Genomic DNA, 22,319 nt, shown 5'->3' with positions numbered 1-22,319 from the left:
TGTGCAAACAATTGGCTTTCAGTTGAGGAGACAATACCACAACATGCTTTTTAATGAAAAAAAAAACAAATAAAAAACAGCTATCTCTTTTCCTCATTCCTGCAGGTGCCCAACCAGGTTGACTCGCTGGAGTGCATTTTCTGCATTCTTAATAGATAGCTAGAAGGGACCGCCTTCCTCAGCCCCAGCTAGAGGGGTAGAAAGCTTCAGAGGGAGGGTACGCATCTCCAGCTCCTGCTTCCACAGTTGTTGAGCTACTCCAAAACGGGAGAATTTTGCTGTCTCAGGTAATAGCAGAGAATTAAGGTAAGAGAAGCTGGGAACTTGAGAGTGGGAAGGTGGATGGAAATTCACATGGGAGTGAATTGGAGGTCGTGACATACTGTGCTAAGTGAGATTGAATCCGACTTTTGGGGGAGCAGATTTCACTCTAGTTGGTCACTGTGACAACCACCATCACTGACTCTGCACCCCAGCTTAGCGGTACTTGATGCATTTTGCAGGAATGTGGTAAAAAAACAAAAAAACAAAAAAAAAAACATGTCTTTAGAGTGTCCACGTGGCATACTGGAGGCTGGACTTCTGGCTTAGGATTCCTTCTTCCGAGATGTTCTACAGTAGTTTAGATAATATTTCAAGGTCTGGTTGGAACACTTGGGGTCTTTATTTTTGTTCCTGACATCTTCTTAGAGTCGGCTTTACAGTATCTTTTCCACCCGGGTCAGACCATCTCTCTCTCATTGGAAGATGAGGCTCTCGAGTTTTTCATAGGGATGTCGTGCAATTTAGTTCTTTATAGGATTAAACCAAATGACAATTATCAGAATGTGTATCCTTTTAGAATCAATTTACTCAGTTTTTAAAGTTGGGGTTCACTGGTTTGTCTTAAACTCTTAAGCTCAAGTGGTCCTCTTGTTCTGATTTTCTCGGCATGCTGGAACCACGTGGATACATCACAGCACCCAGATTAACTCTCTGGATTTAAATATTCATCAATTGCTGTTTCCAATGGAGTTAAGTATAGCCCAGAGAATTCCTTGTAAGCTGGATCCAGAGAAGTTAGACTTGCTGAGTATATGCTCCTGTGTGTGCAGAGGAAAGAGGGGCAGTGATAGAATTTGTGTTCTATTCAAGGTCTCTACTAGCCTATAGTGTGAGCTTTCCAAGTGAGCTGGGATGATGGCTGGCTTTTCTCTGGTCAGTCATTTGCCATGTGCTTTCTTAGTCTATACCCAGTGAGAGCAGTGATGCTGTGGTGGCCATGCTATCCCAAGAATCTGGCTACTTCTTTCTGTGTGGCTTCAGGGGAAATTGGCTAAGAGATTGAAATCTGTGTCAGGCCTGAGATAAGCAGGGCAGTTGCTGGCAGGGTAGAGCCTGAAAGGACTGTCCTGCACCTGCAGCACCAGACAGTTGGAGCCTTCAATGAAAGCCCCGGAGGAGAATTCTGGGATCTTTGCTTACATCTCTTAAGGGAAGACATATGGTTGCCTTAGTGTCCTGGCTCACAGCCCTTTTAGGACTAGAGGTCTGCCCCAGCCCCACATTTAATTGATGGAGTCACTGAGGCTAGAAGAGGGAGAGAGACTTTTCCACTCATCAGTTAGAATAGTTAGAAGTAGATAGAGCCTAGAGACCAAGGGACCTGAATTTGAATACCAGCTTCGCCACGATCTAACTTTATTTTGCCCTCTCTAACATCTACTTTGCTTATTTTAAAATGAGGGTGGTAATATCTGCTTTGAAGATCAAAACACTGGAGAAGATGTACAGATAGTTTCCAGTACAAACAGGTGTTATATAGGCTGTAGCTTTAAAATGCCACTGTCTCCACATACTCACTCCTTTATCATCCTCAATCCCTTTTCTTTGTATTGACAACTCCAAGAATTGGAGTATGCATTGTAGTTTTATCGAGGAATAATTCACCTGCTGTGGAATAGATCTCCAGTGTACAATGTTATGAGTTTTTTTTTTACTGTTTTTATTGAGCTATACGTATGATGAGTATTGACAAACGTAGGAACCGCCACACGCATCAGGACAAAGGTGAGACGTGGCCAAGCACATGGTGTTTCAGGGCCTATAATCCAATTCTTGGGCATCTGAAACCAGAGAAGTATACATCTGAGATCAGCCTGGGCTGCATAAAGAGACCTTGCTAGACACCTTTGTGTACTGGAGAAAAAAATATGGGACACTGGCAATAGAGGTAAGGGTTCCTTCTTGCCCCTGCCTCTTCAGTTTCTGTGCCACAAGCATCCACTGTTCTGACATCCAGCACCATAGGTAATTTGTGCTTCTTTCATATAAGTGAAACCATAGATGTGGTATTTTTGATTTGGTCTTTTCACTCAATATAATGAGATTTATCTGTGTTGTGTGTAGTGGTTGCTTGTTCTACTTTTTTGCTAAGTAATAGTTCATGGAATGAGTCCATTGCAGAAAATGCATTTTCCTGGTAATAGACTTATTTAATCACTTCCCTTTGGGGGATATTTTAAACACAACTGTTACTGATGCTTATGTAGAAGCATTTGTGTATGTATGGCTGGGGTACACTGATCCCAAAGGAGAGCCGTTTAGAAAGATTCTCCATTTGAGGCCAGTTTGGTCTCCATAGTGAGTTCTAGGACAGGCAAAAACTATAAAGAAACCCTGTCTTTAAAAGCAAACTAAAAGAAAACAAGTTAGATCCCCTGCTTGTTGCCAGATTCCTTCCTAATGTCCCCAGCATAATTGAACCATAAAAGAACCATCTAAGACTAGCTGAGGAATTCACACTATTCGAATTCTTCTAAGAATAATACGAAGCCTAGAGGGATTTGTTATCCTCCACCTCTAGATTATTCACTGAGGAAAACCTCAGGCCTTCTGCCTCCTAATAGTCTATGCTTTCTTTGCATTGTACTTCCAAGACATGAATGGCACTCAGCTACTGTTCATTGAGCTCCAAAACGTGCTCAGACATCAAGAAATTTGTAAGAAAGTCTCCATGACATATACGCTCACATAGACTAGACAGAGAGACAATCTATTAAACCCTAGACATCTATGTTAAATTCACAAGATTGGCTAGATTAAATATATCTTTAGTCAGAGTACACAACAAGTCTGGTTGAGTTTAAAGGTAAAGAAGCAGTCCCGGGGACTCTTTTGGGTTCCGAATATGTGTGTATGAAGACTTTCAGACTGGTGCTACTATAATTGCTAGTTTCGAAGATGGACAGGGTTCTGTGCAGGAAGGTCTCACGGGAGATTCTCTTGCACACACATGGTAAGGCTCGAAAGCAGTGCTGGTGGACAGTGTCTAGCCCACCCTGGATTGCTTGGCCAAGCTCTTGAGGGGGTTCTGATTGACGTGGTTCCGGACACCCTGGGCGGTCTAGAAGCTGGTTCTCTCTAGACTGTGGTAACTGACCTTGGCTCATGCATCTGGGAGGAACATACTTCTGTAGAAGACAAATCACTCTGTGATTTGGCCTCAACGCTGTGCCACATTCTCTCTCCTGGTGCTTGCCTAGTCTGGCTGCTTGATAATCCCCTTTTGTCAGAGAAGGCCACTATCAATGCTTGGCCAAACTTTGCAATGCTGTTTCCTGAACCCTCATATTGGGCTTGCTGTTTTTCAAGAACCCTGTGGTTCCTTGTAGGGTCCAATGAGGACCTGTACTTGTAGGAGCAAACTGTATATCCTTAAGAATGGGGCAACATAGTCAAAGTAGATTATGTATCCATATGAAAATGTCCTTATGAAACTTACAAGTGTTAATTTACAAAAGAAGAAAAGAATGCCATTCACCCAAACTTCAGCTGAGCCACTCAGTAAAATTGGGCCAGTGACATTTTTCATTTGGTTCATAGTTATCTGCTGTGTTATCTTCCGTTCATCATGGAGGAAACCAAGAAGACTCGTGTCCAGATGCCCAAAAGAAGGCAAAAACCAGTGAAGACCCAGTGGAATGCCCAGTGCGTCCTTCTCACCTACTTCCAAGGGGACATCGGCAGCGTGGTGGACGAGCACTTCTCCAGAGCTCTGAGCAAGCTCAAGAGGCCACAGGGATGGAGTTCCTCCAGACACGGTGAAAATGTGGTCCTCAGGAATGGTGAGTGTTAGGAGGGAGGAGGCTTTCACCAAAAGACCAACTCTTTGAGGTACTCCGTGATCTCGGCTTTCTGTGTGGCTAAGAAACATCATAAAGACCTTTAGGGTAAAATGGACAATGCTTAGTCAAATGAGCTCACCTACATCACTGTTTCCATTATTGTATTAGTGCTGATTTCCTAGTCTGCACAGTGCTGAGAGCTCTGCCACTGTCCCCTCTACTCTGACCAGCTTTCAATTACTACTGTCGGCCTGAGGGCAAGAACACCAAAGGATCCACGATAAGATAAAGGGCAATCCAGAGTCTTGCCAGCCAATAGTGGATGATCTAGCAAGCAAGGGAAAAGCCAGAGGGAGGCCCTGTGAGGAGTCTTGCCACATCTCTCTCCCACCTGACCCGGATGATGCATTTTTTTTTCTGTATGTGGAATATCAGTTTCAAGATCTTTTGGTTTTAAAGTAATGATCCTGGACTCCTGCAAGGAACTCTAGACATTGTGGCTCCTGTGCCTGATGGGGTTAGGCAATGTGGCTCCTCTTATCTTCTCAACATGTTCATGCGGGCTGAGGCCTTGCTGATGTTAGGAGCTCACTGTTTCTGTGGCCAGGCCCGCGTGCTGCGGATGCCTTGTTTCATAGGCAGGTGGATGGCCTCTAAGCGGGGCGGTTTATGCAAAGCAGACATGTGAAGCCCCTGACCGTAAGAAAGGCCATCTATTTGCAGACTCCTGCCTTTTTCCTTCTGGAGTACACAAGGCGTCAGCGTGTATCTGATGTGCTGACCTTTGCAGAATCTGCGTCTTTCCTAGAAGTTAATTTTCTAGGTAAGCGATGTGATTTTCTCAGAGACTCTTGTGGATCAGAACGATGTGGCAGAGATATGGTAGAGGATACTCAATCTGGTGAGTGCTGGTTTCCAACTACTTATCATGATGCCCGATTCATGGAAGCCACTCAGTAAACACTGCTTGGGTGACTGGCACTGTGATTTGGAGCGCAACATAATGACACAGACTGGGCATGTTACAAAGAAAAGGGATTTGGGCTGGGCGTGGGGCTCAGTTGGAAGAGTACTTTTCTAGCATGCCTGGAGCCCTGGGTTTGAGCTTCAGCACCACAAAAACCACGTGTGGTAGCACATCCTTACAATCTAAGCATGTGGAAGATGGAGACAGGAAGACCAGGAGTTCAAAGTCATACTCTGCTATATAGGGAGTTCAAGGCCAGCCCAGGTACATGAGCCTTTGTCTCAAAAAAGGAAAAGAAAAATACTTGCTTTGGCATAGAGTTCTGACCCAAGGTCAAGGGCCCATTTCCGCTATTGGTGACACAAGGCAGTGTGATGCAGTGTGTCACACAGCAAGGGACCAGGACAATATGTATATTACTGGCTTCTCTCCTTCTTGTCATAAAGCCACCTGTAGTTTAATCAGTCATGCAGTACTGATTCTGATGACATGATTGAATCCCTAATCATCTCCCTGTAATCACAGGGACCCCTCTCTGTAATCACAATAGACTAACTACACTTGGAACCTCTTAATACCTTACAAGAGAGGTTAAGATCCAATGGGAGCTTCAGAGAAGACAAATCACATTGAGTTCACAGATAAGGTCACCACAGAGAAGGGCTACTATGTGACACGGAGCCTTAGATCCAGTCAGCCTGGTGCCGGGCAGCTCTACTACTCCCTGTGAGTGTGATCACAAGGCATGTCACTTTATCTGCCTGTACCTGCTCCCGTGATGCTAAAATGGACCATTATCAAAGTACAAAAGGATGTTTTCAAGATGTTAGTGAGGTAATGGAAACCAAGTGACAAGCAGCAAGTGCTGTGTTTGTGGGGGCTGTTTTGAATCATTATTATGGCTACAATGGCCTACATTCAAAGCATTAGGATCAGAGAGCATCAAGCCCCTCCTATGAGCTTTTACGTTGTATGGTGCTTTGGCTGGGTGACTGTTCTAGTGTTTTCTGGGACTTATGACCTCACCATATATGAAGCTGCTGCCTACCAGTAGACCTTGGGCATGGCCTTGTTTCTTAGTGAACCAGCTTCTTTGGGCCGCAAAGAGATGAGGGCTGTCTTCTTCACTTAGCTTCATGGATATTGCATTTTCCTCTTGACAGTTTCACAGACCCCTTACATGTTGTCTCATTTGGTTCGAGACTAGGCAAATATTTTATTAGCTGACTGAACAACTAAAGAGAAGACTGTCTCCCTCCAGCTCTCTCTTATCATAGCTGGGAGTCAGGTTTCTCCTAAGTTTGGTTGCCTCAAGGAAGGGCCCCATGAAAGAAGTCTGGGCTGGTGGAGGTTCTCATTGGTGGTGTTATATGGCACACAGGCAGCCTCAGACATGGTGAGAACTGACGAAGTGGCCTTTCATTACTGACTGCTGCTTAGCATTCCCTGAACCCCTTCAGGCCAACCCCAGGCACCATGCAGCCAGGCAGAGAACAGGCCCCTATTCCTAGGCCCCCATAGAAGATTTTCCCACATTCTAAAGGCACTCTGTCAAGCCAGATATGCAAGGTCCAAACACAGAGACCTATATGGAAATGCCACCAAGTTTCCTGGCTTCTCCCACTAAGTTCGAGTTATTTATTTCTTTTAATTATATGTGTATACTATACAATGGGTGTGCTTTGGGAAAGAAAATAGCTGAAGAGACCTTAGAGGTCTCTCCTCTTTTAGAGGACGCTGGGGACTTCAGAGTCAGTATCTGGGAAAGCTTCAATAGTTGTTATTTCTTGAGGCAGGGTATGGTTCTGTCGCTCAGGGGTCTTGTCGTAATAACGTGTTTTTCCTGTCCCCTTCCTCCTAGTCCTAGTCTCAAGTGCATTCTTAGACCTGGGAACATGCTCAAAGGCTACTAAGAAAAGGTTAGGGGTGCTGACTTGAGCCTGCTCAGGTCCTCTGGAGTCATCCTCAAAGGCTTCCTATCTGCCGCCATTAGTGGGATGGGAAGGAAACACCATGCTTCTCATCCATGGAGAATAGTTATGTGTGATATAGTCCTGCTACCTGCTTGTGGCCCCTTGAGTGCTGTCAGCATGGTACCTTCCTTTCCAGTAAGAAAAAGGACCCATGTGTCCCTAGCCTCTGTGAAGAGCCAGATACCACAAGAAATAACTGCATTTACTCCACCCCTCAAAGTTGACCACAACTTAGACAATGTAAAGATGAGCAAAGCTAGCTGAGTGCAGTGCACATACCTGTAATCCCAGCACTTGGGAGACTAAAGTAGGGTGACTGCGCATTTGAGACCAGCGTAGGATATGTGTGTGTGGGGGGGAGTTCGCTTAAAATAATAATACTAATAAAATACTAGCAAATCAAATCTATGGTGCTTACCTTTAGGGGTGGTGGCAGTAACTGGGAGGGCACACATATATACATATATACGTATGTACATACGTATATATGTATATATGTGTATATGTGATATGTGTATATGTGTATAATGTGGGATTCCCCTTTGTATGCTATGAATATGTTTTATTACAATTGGTTAATAAATAAAGAAGCTGCTTTGGCCTATAGCAGGGCAGAATATAGCCAGGCTGGAAGAGATATATATATATATATAGAGAGAGAGAGAGTAGGCAGAGTCAGAGAGATGCCATGTAGCTGCTAAAGGAGAAAGATGCCCAGAATCCTTAGTAAGCCACAGCCTCATGCTGATATATAGATTAATAGAAATTGGTTAATTCAAGATGTAAGAGCTAGCTAGAAATACACCTGAGTCACTGGCCAAACAATGTTGTAATTAATATAGCTTCTGTGTGATTATTCGGGTGTGAGAAGTCGGGAAATGAATGCGTGGCCTCTGTTTACATGTGTGTATGTGTTTATGTATATATATTATATATATATATATATAATGACTATCATATGAAAGCCTTTTGCTGGAATCTGTTATATGGCTTATCTTACTGCATCTTCACACCAACCCTATTGATTACTGTGCCTGCATTTCTGGTGAAGAAACTGAGGTGCATAGTCCAGTCACCTGTCCAGAATCTTACCACAAAGGCAGGACTCCCTGTGTAGTGCTGTTAGCCACTCAGCCTGAAGATACAAACCTACATTCTGCATCCAAACTCTTAGAGAAAGGAACCTGTGTATTTAGCAAAGAGAGACTATGAAAGAGAGGATAGGACTGAGAAGGACTCCTTGGTGTCCCAGAATAGGACTGTATCTCTAAGATGATTCTTCAGTTGTCATGTGATTTTTGTCGTTAGTTAGTTCAAAGAGCATGTATCTTGCCCTTGAGTGAATAAAATATGGAGGGACTTGTGTCACCAGCCACGTGGACAAAGAGCACAGTCAACATGTACAGACTGTGCTGGCCAAAAATTGGACTTTCCTGCTCCAAGGTGTGTGTGCTTGTGCGTGTTCGTGTGTGTGTGTGTGTATGCTTCAAACAGAGTGCCACATGGGGTTATAATGCACTAGTATTAAAGGCAGAGGAAGAGGAAAAAAGAAAGAGGAGGAAAAGGAAGGGGCGGGGAGGGAGATGGAGAGCAGATGAGAGCAGCAAGAGGAAGGCCATCATCCAGTTATATATTTATCTTCACAGCTGTGGTTCATAGTTTGCTTATTTACAAGTCAAGTCATTTTTTTTGTTTAAAAATCGCTTAGCTGGATGCAGTGAGGCTTGCCTGTAGTCCTAGATACTCAGGAAACTGAGGCAGGAGGATTGTTTGAGACCAGTTCAGAGTCAGTCTTGAAAGAATAGTTAAACTGTCTCAAAAAAAAAAAAGATTTTTTTCTGTGTATGTGTGTGTAGCTTTGGAGCCTGTACTGGAACTCACTCTGTAGACCAGGCTGGCCTTGAACTCTGCTTCTGCCTCTGCTTCCCGAGTGCTTGGATTAAAGGTGTGCATCACCACTGCCCAGCAAAAAACAGATTTTTTTTAAACCTGCAAATAGCATATTAATTTTTGAAAATTTTGAAACCACAAATGCACACACTTCAATTTTTACACAAAGCCAATTTGCATGTAAAAAGATTATAATTTATTTTTATTTGACAATAAGCAGAATGACACATCTTTGTGCCATTGTTACATATTGTATGACAATGTTTTATAGCTTGAGAGTATCATGTTTTAGAGATACCACATTTACTAAACTTCTGGACTATTAGTAATCTTTCAGTATATTATTAACATAACTTTAAGCATCCTTGAAGCTAAAAATTTGCTTTTATCTTTGATTATATCCTCAAGATAAACTGTTGTTGATGGAATGACCAAGGCTATAGTTTGCTTACACATTGTGTCCCCAATAAAGTTTCAGTGTGCTGATGTGAGAAGCTGTGAAGTCTTTTTAATTGGCAGCATGGGAGAGAGGGATGGATGGAGGGAAAGGGAGTGGAGAGGGGAGAAGGGGAGTGGGGAGAAGAGCATGAGGGATTGAGTAGATCAAACCGGATATAGTCCAGAGAGGGAGAGCAAGGAAAGAGATACCTTGAAAGAGGGAGCCATTGTGGGGTTAGCAAGAAACCAGGCACTAGGGAAACTCCCAGGAAACCACAAGGATGACCCCAGCTAAGAATCTAAGCAATAGTGGAGAGGGTGCCTAAACTGTCCTTCCCCTGTAATCAGAATGATGACTACCTTCATTGTCATCATAGAACCTTCATCCAGCAACTGATGGAAGCAGATGCAGAAATCCAGAACTAAGCACTGGGTCAAGCTCCCAGAATCAAGTCCAAGAGAGGGAGGAGCGATAGTATGAGCAAAGGGGCCAAGACCATGATGGGAATACCCACAGAAACACCTTACCTGAGCTAGTGGGAGCCCACTGACCCTGGCCTGACAACTACAGAACCAGCCTAAGACCAAATTAGGCCCTCTGAATGTGACTGACAGTTGTGTGGCATCGGCAGTCTGTGGAGCAACTAGCAGTGGAAGCAGTATTTATTTCTATTGCATGAACTGGCTTTTTGGAGCCCATTCCCTAAGGAGGGATACCTTGCTCAGCCTAGATACAGGGGGAGAGCTTGGTCCTGCCTCAAGTGATGTGACAGACTTTGTTGGCTCCCTATGGGAGGCCTCACCCTCTCTGAGGAATGGATGGGGGTGGAGTGGAAAGAAGTTGGAGGAGTGGGAGGACTGGGGGGGGGCTGGTATTGTCATGTAAAATAAGATTGTTTTAAAAATAAAGATAAAAAGAGGTGGGTTGCTCCTCTAAGAGACTCTGTGTTAGTTCTCAATTACCAAGACAGTGAGCTATTATACAAGAGTGAACTTGACCGCTGAGGTGTTACCTGGCTTCCTATCTCCCCTTGTAATCAGTCTTGTACACACTTCTTTAATGAGGCCATTCACTAGGTTGTCTTCACTAGTGCTTGTGTTTGAACAATCTATCTTCCTCCGAAACTATTAGCTAAATAAACCCAGTCTCAGCATCTTGTAAGGGCAAACGGAGTAAAATACTCAGCCAAGAGTTTTACTAATTGTAGAGATTGTGAATGTGTTTGTGTATATCTGTTTATCTATCTATCTATCTATCTATCTATCATCTTTCTCTATATGTGTGTATACACACATATATGTATATGTGTGTGTATATATATATACATATATATATGCTTTTATAATGTTACAAAGTGACAAGTTACCTGCTCACCTTAAAACAGAAAGGTTCAATTAAGATTTATGAGTAGTGTGTGTGTGTGTGTGTGTGCATGCACACATTTGTGAGCATACACACGTGTTTGCAATGGGGTATGTGTATTCATATGTTCTAATGTTTGTATTTGAATATATGTGTGTGCATTCATTGGAATATGTAGCCAGGACCTGCTATGTGCCAGGCATGGTGAGAATTCCCAGGGATATGATGGTGGAGAGGAGAAATGAGCTAACTTCATTCATACTGGGTAATGGGAAAGAGCATTAGTGAGTGAATGAGAGAGTGAGTGATAAAATGACAACACTGCTGTGAAGGAAACAAGCAGGTTAATGCCACAGAGAGTAACAGAATCCTCTCTAACCTGGAGATTCCTATTTCTAAGAGGATGATTGTTGTAATAGGAGCGGCGGGGCTGCTTCCCACCGCCACCCGGCTAGCTTTACCCGAAATAATTACACGGAAACTGTATTCTTTTAAACATTGCCTAGCCCATTAGCTCCAGCCTCTTATTGGCTAGCTCTTACATATTGATCTAACCCATTTCTAATATTTTGTGTAGCACCATGAGCTGGCTTACCAGGGAAGATCTTAACCTGCTTCTGTCTGGAGTGGGAGAATCATGGTGACTCCTGACTCGGCTTCTTTCTCCCAGCATTCTGTTCTGTCTACTCCGCCTACCTAATTTTCTGTCCTATTAAAGGGCTAAGGCAGTTTCTTTATTTAACCAATGAAATTAACAGATTAATACAAGACCCACCTCCATCAGATGATGTTAGAGTTTGTGTGTCTAGAGAGTAGTCCAGAATAGAAGGTCTGGGCTCCCATCCAAGCATGGAGGTGGGATCATTCCCTGATTTGTACTTTATAGTACAACAAAGGCCTTCTTGAAGGTTCTGGGGTTTCCAAAGTGTGCATGGGAGGGAATAGTGGTATCTCTGACTGTTCTTATGAGGAGGGAGGAGTGGGTACCACTTTAGCTTAAATAGTGAGGAGGAGAGAGCAGAACTTTCTGACTTTCTGAACATTCCTGGTCTTCAGACTGACCAGCCTCAGGAATTTTAGAGTCTTGGGTGGGACTAAGATGTGGGTCTAGATGCTTAGGGCTGGAGTATATGGAGTGGAAGTCAGCTATATTCTCACTGAAGTAAAATTTCCTATTTAAGCTGGGCGGTGCTGGCGCACGCCTTTAATCCCAGCACTCGGGAGGCAGAGGCAGGCGGATCTCTGGGAGTTCGAGGCCAGTCTGGTCTACAAGAGCTAGTTCCGGGACAAGGCACCAAAGCTACAGAGAAACCCTGTCTCGAAAAACCAAAAAAAAAAAAAAAAAAATCTTATCTACCTCAAGTGGTTCTGAATCCAAGCCTTCAAATGCTCTCTGCCCATTCATGCCGTTTTGGACTTGAGAAAGTATCAGAGTCACCACTTGGGGTCTCTTGCACATGCACCCAGAAGAAGTTAAGAGGAGGCACTTGGGTAAGACAGTCACTGCAGTAGCAACCTTGAGAAAGTCCAAGGTATGGTTTAAGGTGTCACCCTATGCCCATAGAGCAGATGGGCATTGCTACAGGCATAGTTGCCTAAGAACCCTGAGAAAGAGTAGCCCACCCAATGAAGGGTCTCCACTCAATGAGCCACAAGCATCTAAACCAGATAGAGAAAAGTAGGCCCCTCAGACCACTCACAATATTGGGGTGCTATGACTTCAAGTTTGAAATCCCATGTGCACTTCCACATTTTTCCATGTAAACTGTACTACACGGGCCTTTGGACAATGGACAATGGTATTGCCTAACTCCCCTTAACTAGAACAGAAACAGTTAAGAGAAGCTTTGGAAACCTTCTGTGGCCCTGCTTTCCATATCCCAGACATTCAGTGAGCACCCGAGGCATATGTATGAGATCTGTAAAGCCGTCCAGACGGAAACTGCCCTGTTGTCAGAGGCCGGGCTTTGTTTCTAATTTGTGCTTAGGACATGCAGTACTCCCATTAAATATGAAGCACAGACGCTGATTAGATGAATTCAGCTTAATCATTCTGTTCCAGGGCACACGGTGCCCTGAGTTCTAGTAGCTAGAAATACCAACTTTCAAAAGTAATATTAACCCCTGAGACTGTATCTCAATGTGTTTTCCTGTCTTTCGTTTGATTAGAAGAGCCTACTAGGACCATGGCTCGATGGGAGAGGTGTGAGATGCTGAGCAGAATGCCCGTGTCATATGGGATTTGCCATCCATATAGCAGGCAAAGCTACCATGACGGGTAGGGATACTCCAGCAGCACTGTGCTGGCCTCTAAGATGGTTTTTTCATTTTATACAAAATCCATTCAAACTGAGTGTTGAGGAGAGCTGAAAGAGGTGCCCATGGAGAGAAAGGGAAGCAGTGTCTCATACAGACTCGCTTTTGTCGTCCCAGTCACGCTCCCCTCCCTGCCCACTCCTCCATTGTCTTAGATAGATGAGAGGCTCCAGGATTTAAGCATCACCTGGCAGAACTTCCTTCCCCACTCTCGCCTGAGTGGATGCTGAGAATGGGAAAACATCCATTCACGGTCTGAGCTATGGTAGACAGTTGAGATCTCAGAGTTGGCTACTGTCCCAGGTGCAGTTAGGATAGGAACCTGAGGAGATTTCATCCCTGTTAGTCAGTCCACATGACCTTGACAAGGGGAAGTAGGGTCATCTGTTGACTCCAACCATTCTGCTGTGGCAGAGTGAGGACCAAGCAACTGCTTTCCTATCCAGCATTCACTGTTCTTGCTTCGTTTCCTACCAGCCCATTATGCTTAGCTACCATGGCCCAGATTCTTACCATTTTCATGCCTAAGATTGGGTTCAGTTCCTAGAGTTGTGGGACAGACTAAGATAGGTAAGAACTAATTTCTTTTTTTTTTTTTTTTTTTTTTTTTTTTTTTTTTTTATTCTTTTTTAATTAAAATTTCCAACTGCTCCCCGTTTCCCATTTCCCTCCCCTCCTCCCACACATTGCCCCCTCCCCCCTCTCCCCTCCCCTATCCCCACTCCTCTTCTCCTCCCCCCAGTCCATTCCCCCTCCCTCTTGCTACTGAAGAGCAGTCCAAATTCCCTGCCCTACAGGAAGACCAAGGTCCTCCCACTTCCATCCAGGCCCAGGAAGGTGAGCATCAAAACAGGCTAAGCTCCCACAAAGCCAGTTCATGTATTAGGATCGAAACCTAGTGCCATTGTCCTTGGCTTCTCATCAGCCTTCATTGTCCGCCATGTTCAGAGAGTCCAGTTTCAACCCATGCTTATTCAGTCCCAGTCCAGCTGGCCTTGGAGAGCTCCCAATAGATCAGTTCCACTGTCACTGTGGGTGGGTGCACGCCTCGTGGTCCTGATTTCCTTGCTCATGTTCTCCCTCCTTCTGCTCTTCATTTGGACCTTAAGAGCTCAGACGGTTGATCCAAATTGGGTCTCTGTCTCTCTCTCGATCCATCGCCAGATGAAAGTTCCTGTGCCATTCTCCTTGGCCTCTCGTCAGCTCTCATTGTCCGCCACATTCCGAGAGTCCGGTTTTATCCCATGTTTTTTTCAGTAGCAGTCCAGCTGACCTTGGTGAGCTCCCAATAGATCGGCCCCACTGTCTCAGTGGTTGGGTGCACCCCTCATGGTCCTGACTTCCTTGTTCATGTTCTCTCTCCTTCTGCTCCTCATTATAACCTTGGGAGCTCAGTCCGGTGCTCCAGTGTGGGTCTCTGGCTCTATCTCCATCCATCGCTAGATGAAGGAAGAACTAATTTCTTTATACAGTTCTGTGGAGCCCTCCCATCTGCCGTATTTAAAGTACCAGCTATACAATAGAGCTAACCAATAGCAGCAGTGGAACAAGAACTTCATTACAGAAGACTTCATAAGGAGCCAATGTTCACGCGGGTGCAAAGATGCACATACAATGTTCACTGAGATGTCGGTAACATAATTGAGAAATGGAAACAACTAACTGTGTTGTCCACAAAGGGAACCTTCCTTAGTCTATTGCTGACTTATGGTAGAACACTATACAGCCCTTTAAAAACTAGTGTTTGTATTAGCAATAAGGTAATTTTTCAAATAAGTTGATACCACAAAAAGACTTCTTTAGTAAAAAGAACTAAAATCCAACTTTTTCCTTAAGCAAAAGAAAATGGTCCTGATGAAAAACGAAACAAAACAGAACAGAACAAAGCCATTGTGCCTACTGCGTCTCACTCTGAAATGGGATGCCCTTCCATTTTAGCCTGTTCTAAATCATGTTGTATCTTTCTGCAATCATTCTGGATTTAGTCAAAAAAAGAGAGAGAAACAAGTGTTTAATGTTTTTACCTTATTTTTTCTGGGCTTAAGCTTGTGCATAAATCTTGTGGAAGGAAATGATGGCATCAAAATTAGTAACTTGCAGGGTGGTGGTGGCGCACACCTTTAATCCCAGCACTCGGGAGGCAGAGGCAGGCGGATCTCTGGGAGTTCGAGACCAGCCTGGTCTACAAGAGCTAGTGCCAGGACAGGCTCCAAAACCACAGAGAAACCCTGTCTCGAAAAAACAAATAAATAAATAAATAAATAAAATTAGTAACTTGAAAAAGGCTCGTGTTTGCCAGGATGTTTGTTAAGTTTGTTTCTTGAGACTGCATCTGCTGTAGGCCAGAGTGCTCTTAGATTCATTGTATAGCCAAGGCTGGCCTTGAACTCAAGCCAATCCTCCTGCCTCTGTCTCCTGAGCATGAAATTATAAGCATGTGCCACTATGTTCAATGATATTCATAATATTTTAATGAAGCAAAACCAGTCTGAAAATAATATAAACAAATCTAGAGGTGGCAGTAGCTACTTATGGACACTGTGGTTTTTAAAAAACATTTTCTGCTTACTTTAAGTCAAAAATACACTATGGGGCTAGAGAGATTGCTCAGTGGGTAAAACCTCTTGCCAAGAGAGTGTGATCACTTCAGCTCAATCCCTTGAGCCTATCAGTGAAAGAAAGAACTGACTCCTGAAAGTTATCGCTTGGCTTCCTGCACTTATATACACACCTCTCTCAATACAAATAATAAAAATAAATTATATATATTGATACATACTATGTATAGTAAATTACTTCTATTTTGGACATTCGGAGAAAATACTTAACATAATGTCTGAATGTTTTCCAGATAACAGCATGCCCCCGAATCAGTGGCATCTCACGCCTTCCTGGACAAAACCACAGCCAGAAGCATCTCTAGCAAATGGCGCCAGCAGCAGCCACAGCTTGGATGAATGTGGTCCTAAGGCTCTAGATCAGAATCCGCTGTCTGTTCCCAAGACCCCCTCTGCACATCCTCAAGAGATGTGGCATTTTTCCTCTCTAGCGAGGCCAGACTTCCTAGAGCCTGCCTACTTTCGCATGTTCTCCAACAGGCCTCCGGCTCCAGCGGTCTACCCTGACGGGAGACGCGGGTCCCTCCTACATTTACTCCAGCAGGATAGATACCTAAACCGTCCTCTGGAACCTGCCGCCAGGGAGAACTGCAATCCCGCCAAGACAGCTGGAAGCTCCTGCCTGCACGGGAACCTGCCTCTCAGCTCAGAGCACTGTAAGGAAACTCTCACAGATACTTGCAAGGTCATTGTAGTTGGCAATGAGTTAGCTGGGCATAAGGGACTAAGACAAATACCGCCACTCTGGACATAGATGAGGCTGCCGCCAAGAGGCGTGATTTCACTTAAAACTTGCAAATGTTTTCACTAGGCCACATTGACACACACAGCTTATGGGCTAAAGGAGACAGTCAGACAGGCAAGCTTGGCCTGAAATAATCTCCCCAGTCTGTTGCCTTGGCTTTGTCCTGGAAAAAATGATGGGCTTATGCCTAAAATCATAGAGTCTCATATTTACCTCCACTCCACTGAATAATCTATTTGCAAAACAGAGCTCTATTGACGCACCTACAGGCTCCTAACTCTGTTCTCCAAACAGGTTGACAACTTGCAATGATGCCAGACTCCTGGGCAAAAACAAGGGCAATCTATACCAACCATCTGCGCCACACATTAAAATTCAAAGCAGCTGGAGAGGCCGCCCCATAGCTGACTGCAGATACAACAGTATCTGGCTGCCTGTGACTCCCTCGTGCACCCTAGGCTCCCACTCACTTTCCTTCGGGTTTCTGCGCCCTGATCATTTCTTCTCCCCTTGTACAAAAACCAACTTGAATCTAGATGTAAAAGACTCACCAGAGAACAGGAGTCCCTTCGTTGCTGTTTTTTTTTTGGGGGGAGGGGAGAATGGGGGAGATTTACGTGCATTATACTTTCACCAAAATAGCGATGCACTCTGCCAGAAGATTGGCCTTTCTTGTGAAATGCTTGAAAGATATAAGATATACCATACTCATTCATGAAGCCAAGGCTGCATCCTCTAGCATCCTGTAGCCTGGGTGAATTATTTTCTCCCACAACTTTCTTATCCATACATATCTGTGGTTTCACACCCGAAGGAAACCACTGGATGTTCTCCTTGCTTGAATAAGCATACAGTCCACAAAGGGCCCATTCAGCATAGCCCGCCAAGTCTGACACTATGTCCCGTGTTAAAAACAAATTTCCCATTAAAATAGGACCCCACTATTTCCCGAGTTTGATTAGCTATATATAGAGAAAAGAAACCATGCAAATTGCATGCTTAGGAAACTTCTGAAAATGTATATTTCTGTCTTCTTTTTCACAAATCTTTTACTGGATTCAGAACGAAAATGAGAACAACTGTGTTTATATGTATATCTATGCATACACACAGCAGAACTCTGCTTCAACAGTTGCTTAGAAAGCAGATGGCTCAAATCAGCATTTCCCAAACATAGCAGCTCTGTAAAGTTCCAATCTGATTCAGCAAACCTTTAGTGAGCATCTACTAGAAGCAAGGCACATCAGGGCCAAAGAAGGATGCAGGCATTATCTATTACCGAGACTGCTTCACACATTCACAGAAATGTTTAGCATCTAAGCTTCTGGAGAAACACTTCACATTCCGCTATCAATGTTGACATTGTTTGCATTCACTGATGTCTGATAGTCCGGAACTCACTACGTTAGAGATCCTTCATTAGCTCTGCCTGGGAGATGGGAAGAAGTTGTTAAAGGATGTTTCACGAGCAGAAGAATCTTCTGTTTTCAACATCCAATAAGAGAAATCATGTTTTGTGTCCATAAAGTGAAGGACAGGCAATCTGGGACCTCTGGGGTGCTACAAACTCCCAGCCCAAGATTTCATTTCCATTCATGTCTTCTTCTTCTTTTCTAGATAAGAAAATCTATGGCCATGAATCTGCTCATCCCAGTTTTGGCAATGAAAGTAAGTAAACTTTCATTGGCTTCGGACATTCACAGTGTAGCTCTGTGCCCCAAAAACAAATGTGAAGAGTGTGTACTATAGCAACTAGAGTCTCCGGAAGCTTCTGGGAGCCTTGGTTCCATTATTAGTGTTTTATTGGTTTCATCTCAGTTTCAGAGTCCGAATATTCACTTTGTATTTTGCTAAATTTCTTGAACATGCTCTCACTTTGCCAGAGAAGCAACTCTGCTGAATTCTTTCATCTGAGCCCAAATCTGTCAAGGTGACTAAGATGAATGAAGCCATGAAGATTAGCGGTTTTAGATGTTCAGCTTTCAGCCACCCCAGTACGAAATCTGTGGTCAGGGAAAGTGTGTCTGAGGCCCAAGGGCAGGAACCTGGGCTTTACACTAAATTCAAAATTAGAAGCTTCAAACTGAGAACAGTTTAGACAGAAAGGAAAGAGAGCTTTGATGCAACCTAAGTTCAAGGTTCCAATTCAGCTTTGGTACTTACTAGTCTCAGGAACTTGCTCACAGTTTGTAAACCTCCCTATGCCTTAGTTGCTTCATTTATAAGACTATTATAAAATTAGTGACCACTGCTTGGTGGTGGTGGCACAGAGGCAGGTAGATCTCTGTAAGTTCGAGGCCAGCCTGGTCTACAGTGCAAGTTCCAGGACAGGATCTTAAGCTACAAAAAGAAGCCCTGTCTCAAAAACCCCGATATATATATATATATATATATATATATATATATATATATATAGTCACATACCATATAAGGGTTCTGTGGGAACTGAATGAAATAATGTAAGTGAATGTTTAGAATAATACTTAGCTATAGTGTGGTTTGAAAGAAAAGAACCCCCCAAAGGAGTGGTACTGTTAGTGGGTGTGACTTTGTTAGAGTAGGAGTGGCATTGTTGGAGGAAGTATATCACTGTGGGAGTGGGCTTTGAAGTCTCCTATGATCAAGCTACTCTCATTGAGAGTCTACTTCCTGTTGCCTTCTGATCAAGATGTAGCTAGCACCAGTTCACCTGCATGCTGCCATATCCCACCATACCGATAATGGACTGAACCTCTGAAACTGTAAGCAAGCCACCACAACTGAATGTTTTCCTTTATAGGAGTTGTCATGGTCATGGTCTCTCTTCACAACAATATAAACCCTAACTACGACTTATAGTTAGCCAATGAAACAGTATAAAGTCTCTCAGAAGTACATCCCAGTGACAGATGGCTGGCCCAGAGTGTTTTCTTAGCAGGCCCTGGGGTTTATCTCTAATATAAAACAGAACCAAAGGCAAAGTGCATAGGACTTTTTAGAAAGCATTTTATTTCCTCCAAACTTACTCAAAGAGCAAAAATAAGAGCCACCAGCATAGTCCCTGAGCTCAGACATTGTATAGTTCTGTGCTGACCGAAGCAGCAGGAAGATATACTGCAGGCTGCAGTCATTGCTGCTTTCTCTGCCTTCGGGACTTCTGTACCAGGAAAGCAGAATCCTAAACCACATCCCAGAAAAGAACTTCAGAAGCGAAGCTAGCAAGTGTATTACGTAGAGGTCAGGGGAAATGCATGCTTTGGATCTGTGTAAGGACAAATATACGTATTTGATTTTAAGGTATTTTAAGTTGCATTCATCAAGGGATACAATTTGCAACAAGGTTTGGCGATTAAGCAAAGGTCAAACTTAAATTGCTTAAAATTAAATAAAAGTATGCTAATTGGTGGAATTATTTCTCTTATCTTAAAGACTTTTGCAAATGATATATTTTGTAGCGTGGTTCATGAAGTGCATCATTTAGATTTAACCATAAGAAAGAGATACTGATACAGTTAAAATCAAGGCTGCAGACAATCTGGCTCTAAGTAAGCATTGGGGGGTTGTTTTGTGTTTGTTTTCTGAGGTTTCACACATTGTACTTAATCAAGGAAATAACCATGAAGAAGGTATGATAAGAAATACAGCTGGCATTATCATCCAGTGTATGGTCTTATACTAGAATCATAGAAAGTACTCATTATTAATACATCCATTCAACATGAGGAACGTGGAGTTCAGATAGGCTAAGGAAGTGGCCCTAGGCCACATAACTAGGCACTGGTGACCTTGGACTCATCCCTGGGCTCGTTTGATTCTTTGTTATTTTGTTTTGTTTTTCTGTTTTTGTTTCAGAGACAGGGTTTCTGTATGTAATAGTTCTTGTTGTCCTGGAACTTGCTTTGTAGACCAGGCTGGCCTCAAACTCACAGAGATCCTCCTGCCTCTGCCTCCCTAGTGCTGGAATTAAAGGCACACGCCACCATGCATGACAGCTCAGTTGATTCTAAAACTAGCTTCTTCACCATGACATTTACCCTGTTTTCCAGGAAGTCAGGCTCCAGAGAGAAGAAGTGATCTCTACTTTTATTAGCCTCGGTGGGAAGAACAGAATTCCTTTTCGCTCAGCATGATCATGTTTTTCTACTGTGGATCCAGAAGCCCTAAAGAATTTATTGTGGCTTTCTGTCCCTGTTGCTAAGAAATATCGCATCAGGCACAGATTGCTCCTCTTTTCAATTCTGCTCTGCTTTTCCTTGCTTTTCCTTAGCAACCATTCCTGATGGCAGGGGTTTTCAAACAGAAGCAAATCCTCAGCCTATAAAATGTCGCAAAGAGCTGTTGTGGGGTGGAATGCGCAGAGATCCACCTGCTGGCCGTTGTTCCTCCTCACTGTGTCCTCTGCCCTCTGCCTTAGAAGCCATGAGCTCTCTGCTTCGCAAGCAGTGTCCTTAAACCAGACCTGAGCTCATGGGATTTTATGAGGCTGTTTAGCTTTTCTGACTAAATCAAGAGATCAAAACAACTCAAGAAAGTTCCAGCTTAAACCAGACTGCACTCAACCTCACTCCAGCCTCAGAGAAAAGCCAAATAAAAATGATAAAGCAGAAGGCTCCCCTCCCCATTAGGGAACTGGTTGAGGCTACTGACTCCCTCCATCTTCAAAGTCTGGACTCCAGATTTGGACCTCCTTAACAAAATATTTTGCTTAGAAAACTTAGTTCTTCAGTTCCAGATAACTGATTCGAAGGGACATTGTTGAGAAACCTGAAATGGAGATTGAACCAAGTCCCTGTTGCAGCATGGGCCCTGCTGCTGGAGCAGAACTTATTCTAGAAGATTCAAGCCATTTCTTGGTTGCCCTTCCATGAGTTTCTGTAATGCCTTGCTCTGAAGATGAGGATCGTGGCATCTAGCACCCAATAGGTGCAAAATTGGACTGTTGGGGTCCTTGCAGCATCCTCAAGGAGCCTAACTAACCTATACAGACCATGTACGTCCATCTCGAAGCTCAGAGTTAGCAATATCTGGGTGACAGTGACTTTCTTTTAAGCACTGAACTGTTAGGTTCATTCATGCAGCTGCCCACAGTTGTTTTTGTTAAGTTGGAGGGACAAGATGAGGTTTACTTTATCTCCCAGTCTGGTAGATGTATCATATTTGTGTGACCTGGGTACTTGCCACATGATGACCCCGGAAGCCCCTGCCATCAGTCTTCCCCATCCATGACATACTTTCTCTTCTTCAACAACCCAGAGTATGAAGAATAATAAAATTATGCTGTTTTTGGATGCCACTAGCTTGTATTCTAAGTATTTTCTTTTTGTCTTGAGTCGATTTTTGCCATCCACTATCTCATTTAAACTTCCAAACAATCTGGAGGTTAGCATTATCATTCAGCTACAAGACCCCGAAACTTATTCTTGAGTAAAAACACAAACGGCTGCCAATTTTCCTACTTCAATTAAGAGGGGACAAAAGAACTTCGACGGGCAGACTCCATGCTCCTCTGACATATAGGCAGATTCTTGTCCAGATGAGCTGCTATTCACCCTCTGATTTAGACTTCCAGATCTGTCCTGTTTTCAGCTGCCCACATGACTTCCAAAGAACCTTTTATCATTCACTTTGTCATTTTACTTTTGCAATTTTAAAATGTTCCACCCTACCCCCGCCTCCAAAATCTTTCCCATTCTTTACATACGCAGGAGGCATGGCTGGGCCCTTCGTACTGCGCATAGCCTCACATAAGCACTGGTTGGTTATCGGGTGGTGTGTTATTGGAGTGTGTGTGTGGTGGGGGTGGGGCAGGAACAGCAGGTTCCCAGCAGATCGAGCAGTCTTGATGCTGTGGGAAGTCCTGTAGTGCTGGAGTTCTGAAACCAAATTCACATCTCTCTAGAGTTGGGGACGTTTGACAGCAGCCT

The 22,319-nt window shown here is 43.7% G+C and overlaps 1 protein-coding gene across 1 annotated transcript; it reads left to right on the top strand.

Annotated features, from left to right (window-relative positions):
• The first annotated feature begins 243 nt into the window (after positions 1-243).
• Vgll1 (vestigial like family member 1) lies at positions 244-20,847 on the top strand. The gene is made up of 5 exons (XM_057759546.1): positions 244-306; positions 3,865-4,106; positions 15,905-16,327; positions 18,034-18,084; positions 20,663-20,847. Exons 2-5 carry the CDS (start codon positions 3,893-3,895, stop codon positions 20,845-20,847), a joined length of 873 nt encoding a protein of 290 aa, XP_057615529.1. The 5' UTR covers positions 244-306; positions 3,865-3,892.
• The last annotated feature ends 1,472 nt before the right edge of the window (positions 20,848-22,319 follow it).

The sequence above is a fragment of the Chionomys nivalis genome, chromosome X, assembly GCF_950005125.1.
Source record: "Chionomys nivalis chromosome X, mChiNiv1.1, whole genome shotgun sequence".
Classification (NCBI taxonomy): Eukaryota; Metazoa; Chordata; class Mammalia; order Rodentia; family Cricetidae; genus Chionomys; species Chionomys nivalis.
The sequence above is the reverse complement of the archived record's forward strand: the minus strand, read 5'-3'. Positions and strand labels throughout refer to the sequence as shown.

Bases quoted from the DNA above. Each gene is read 5' to 3' on its own strand.
- Vgll1 (XM_057759546.1), top strand. From the start codon at position 3,893: ATGGAGGAAACCAAGAAGACTCGTGTCCAGATGCCCAAAAGAAGGCAA. The intron at 16,328-18,033 runs GTAAGGAAACTC...CTTCTTTTCTAG, and splicing joins GCCTCTCAGCTCAGAGCACT to ATAAGAAAATCTATGGCCAT. The intron at 18,085-20,662 runs GTAAGTAAACTT...GCTTTTCCTTAG, and splicing joins TCCCAGTTTTGGCAATGAAA to CAACCATTCCTGATGGCAGG.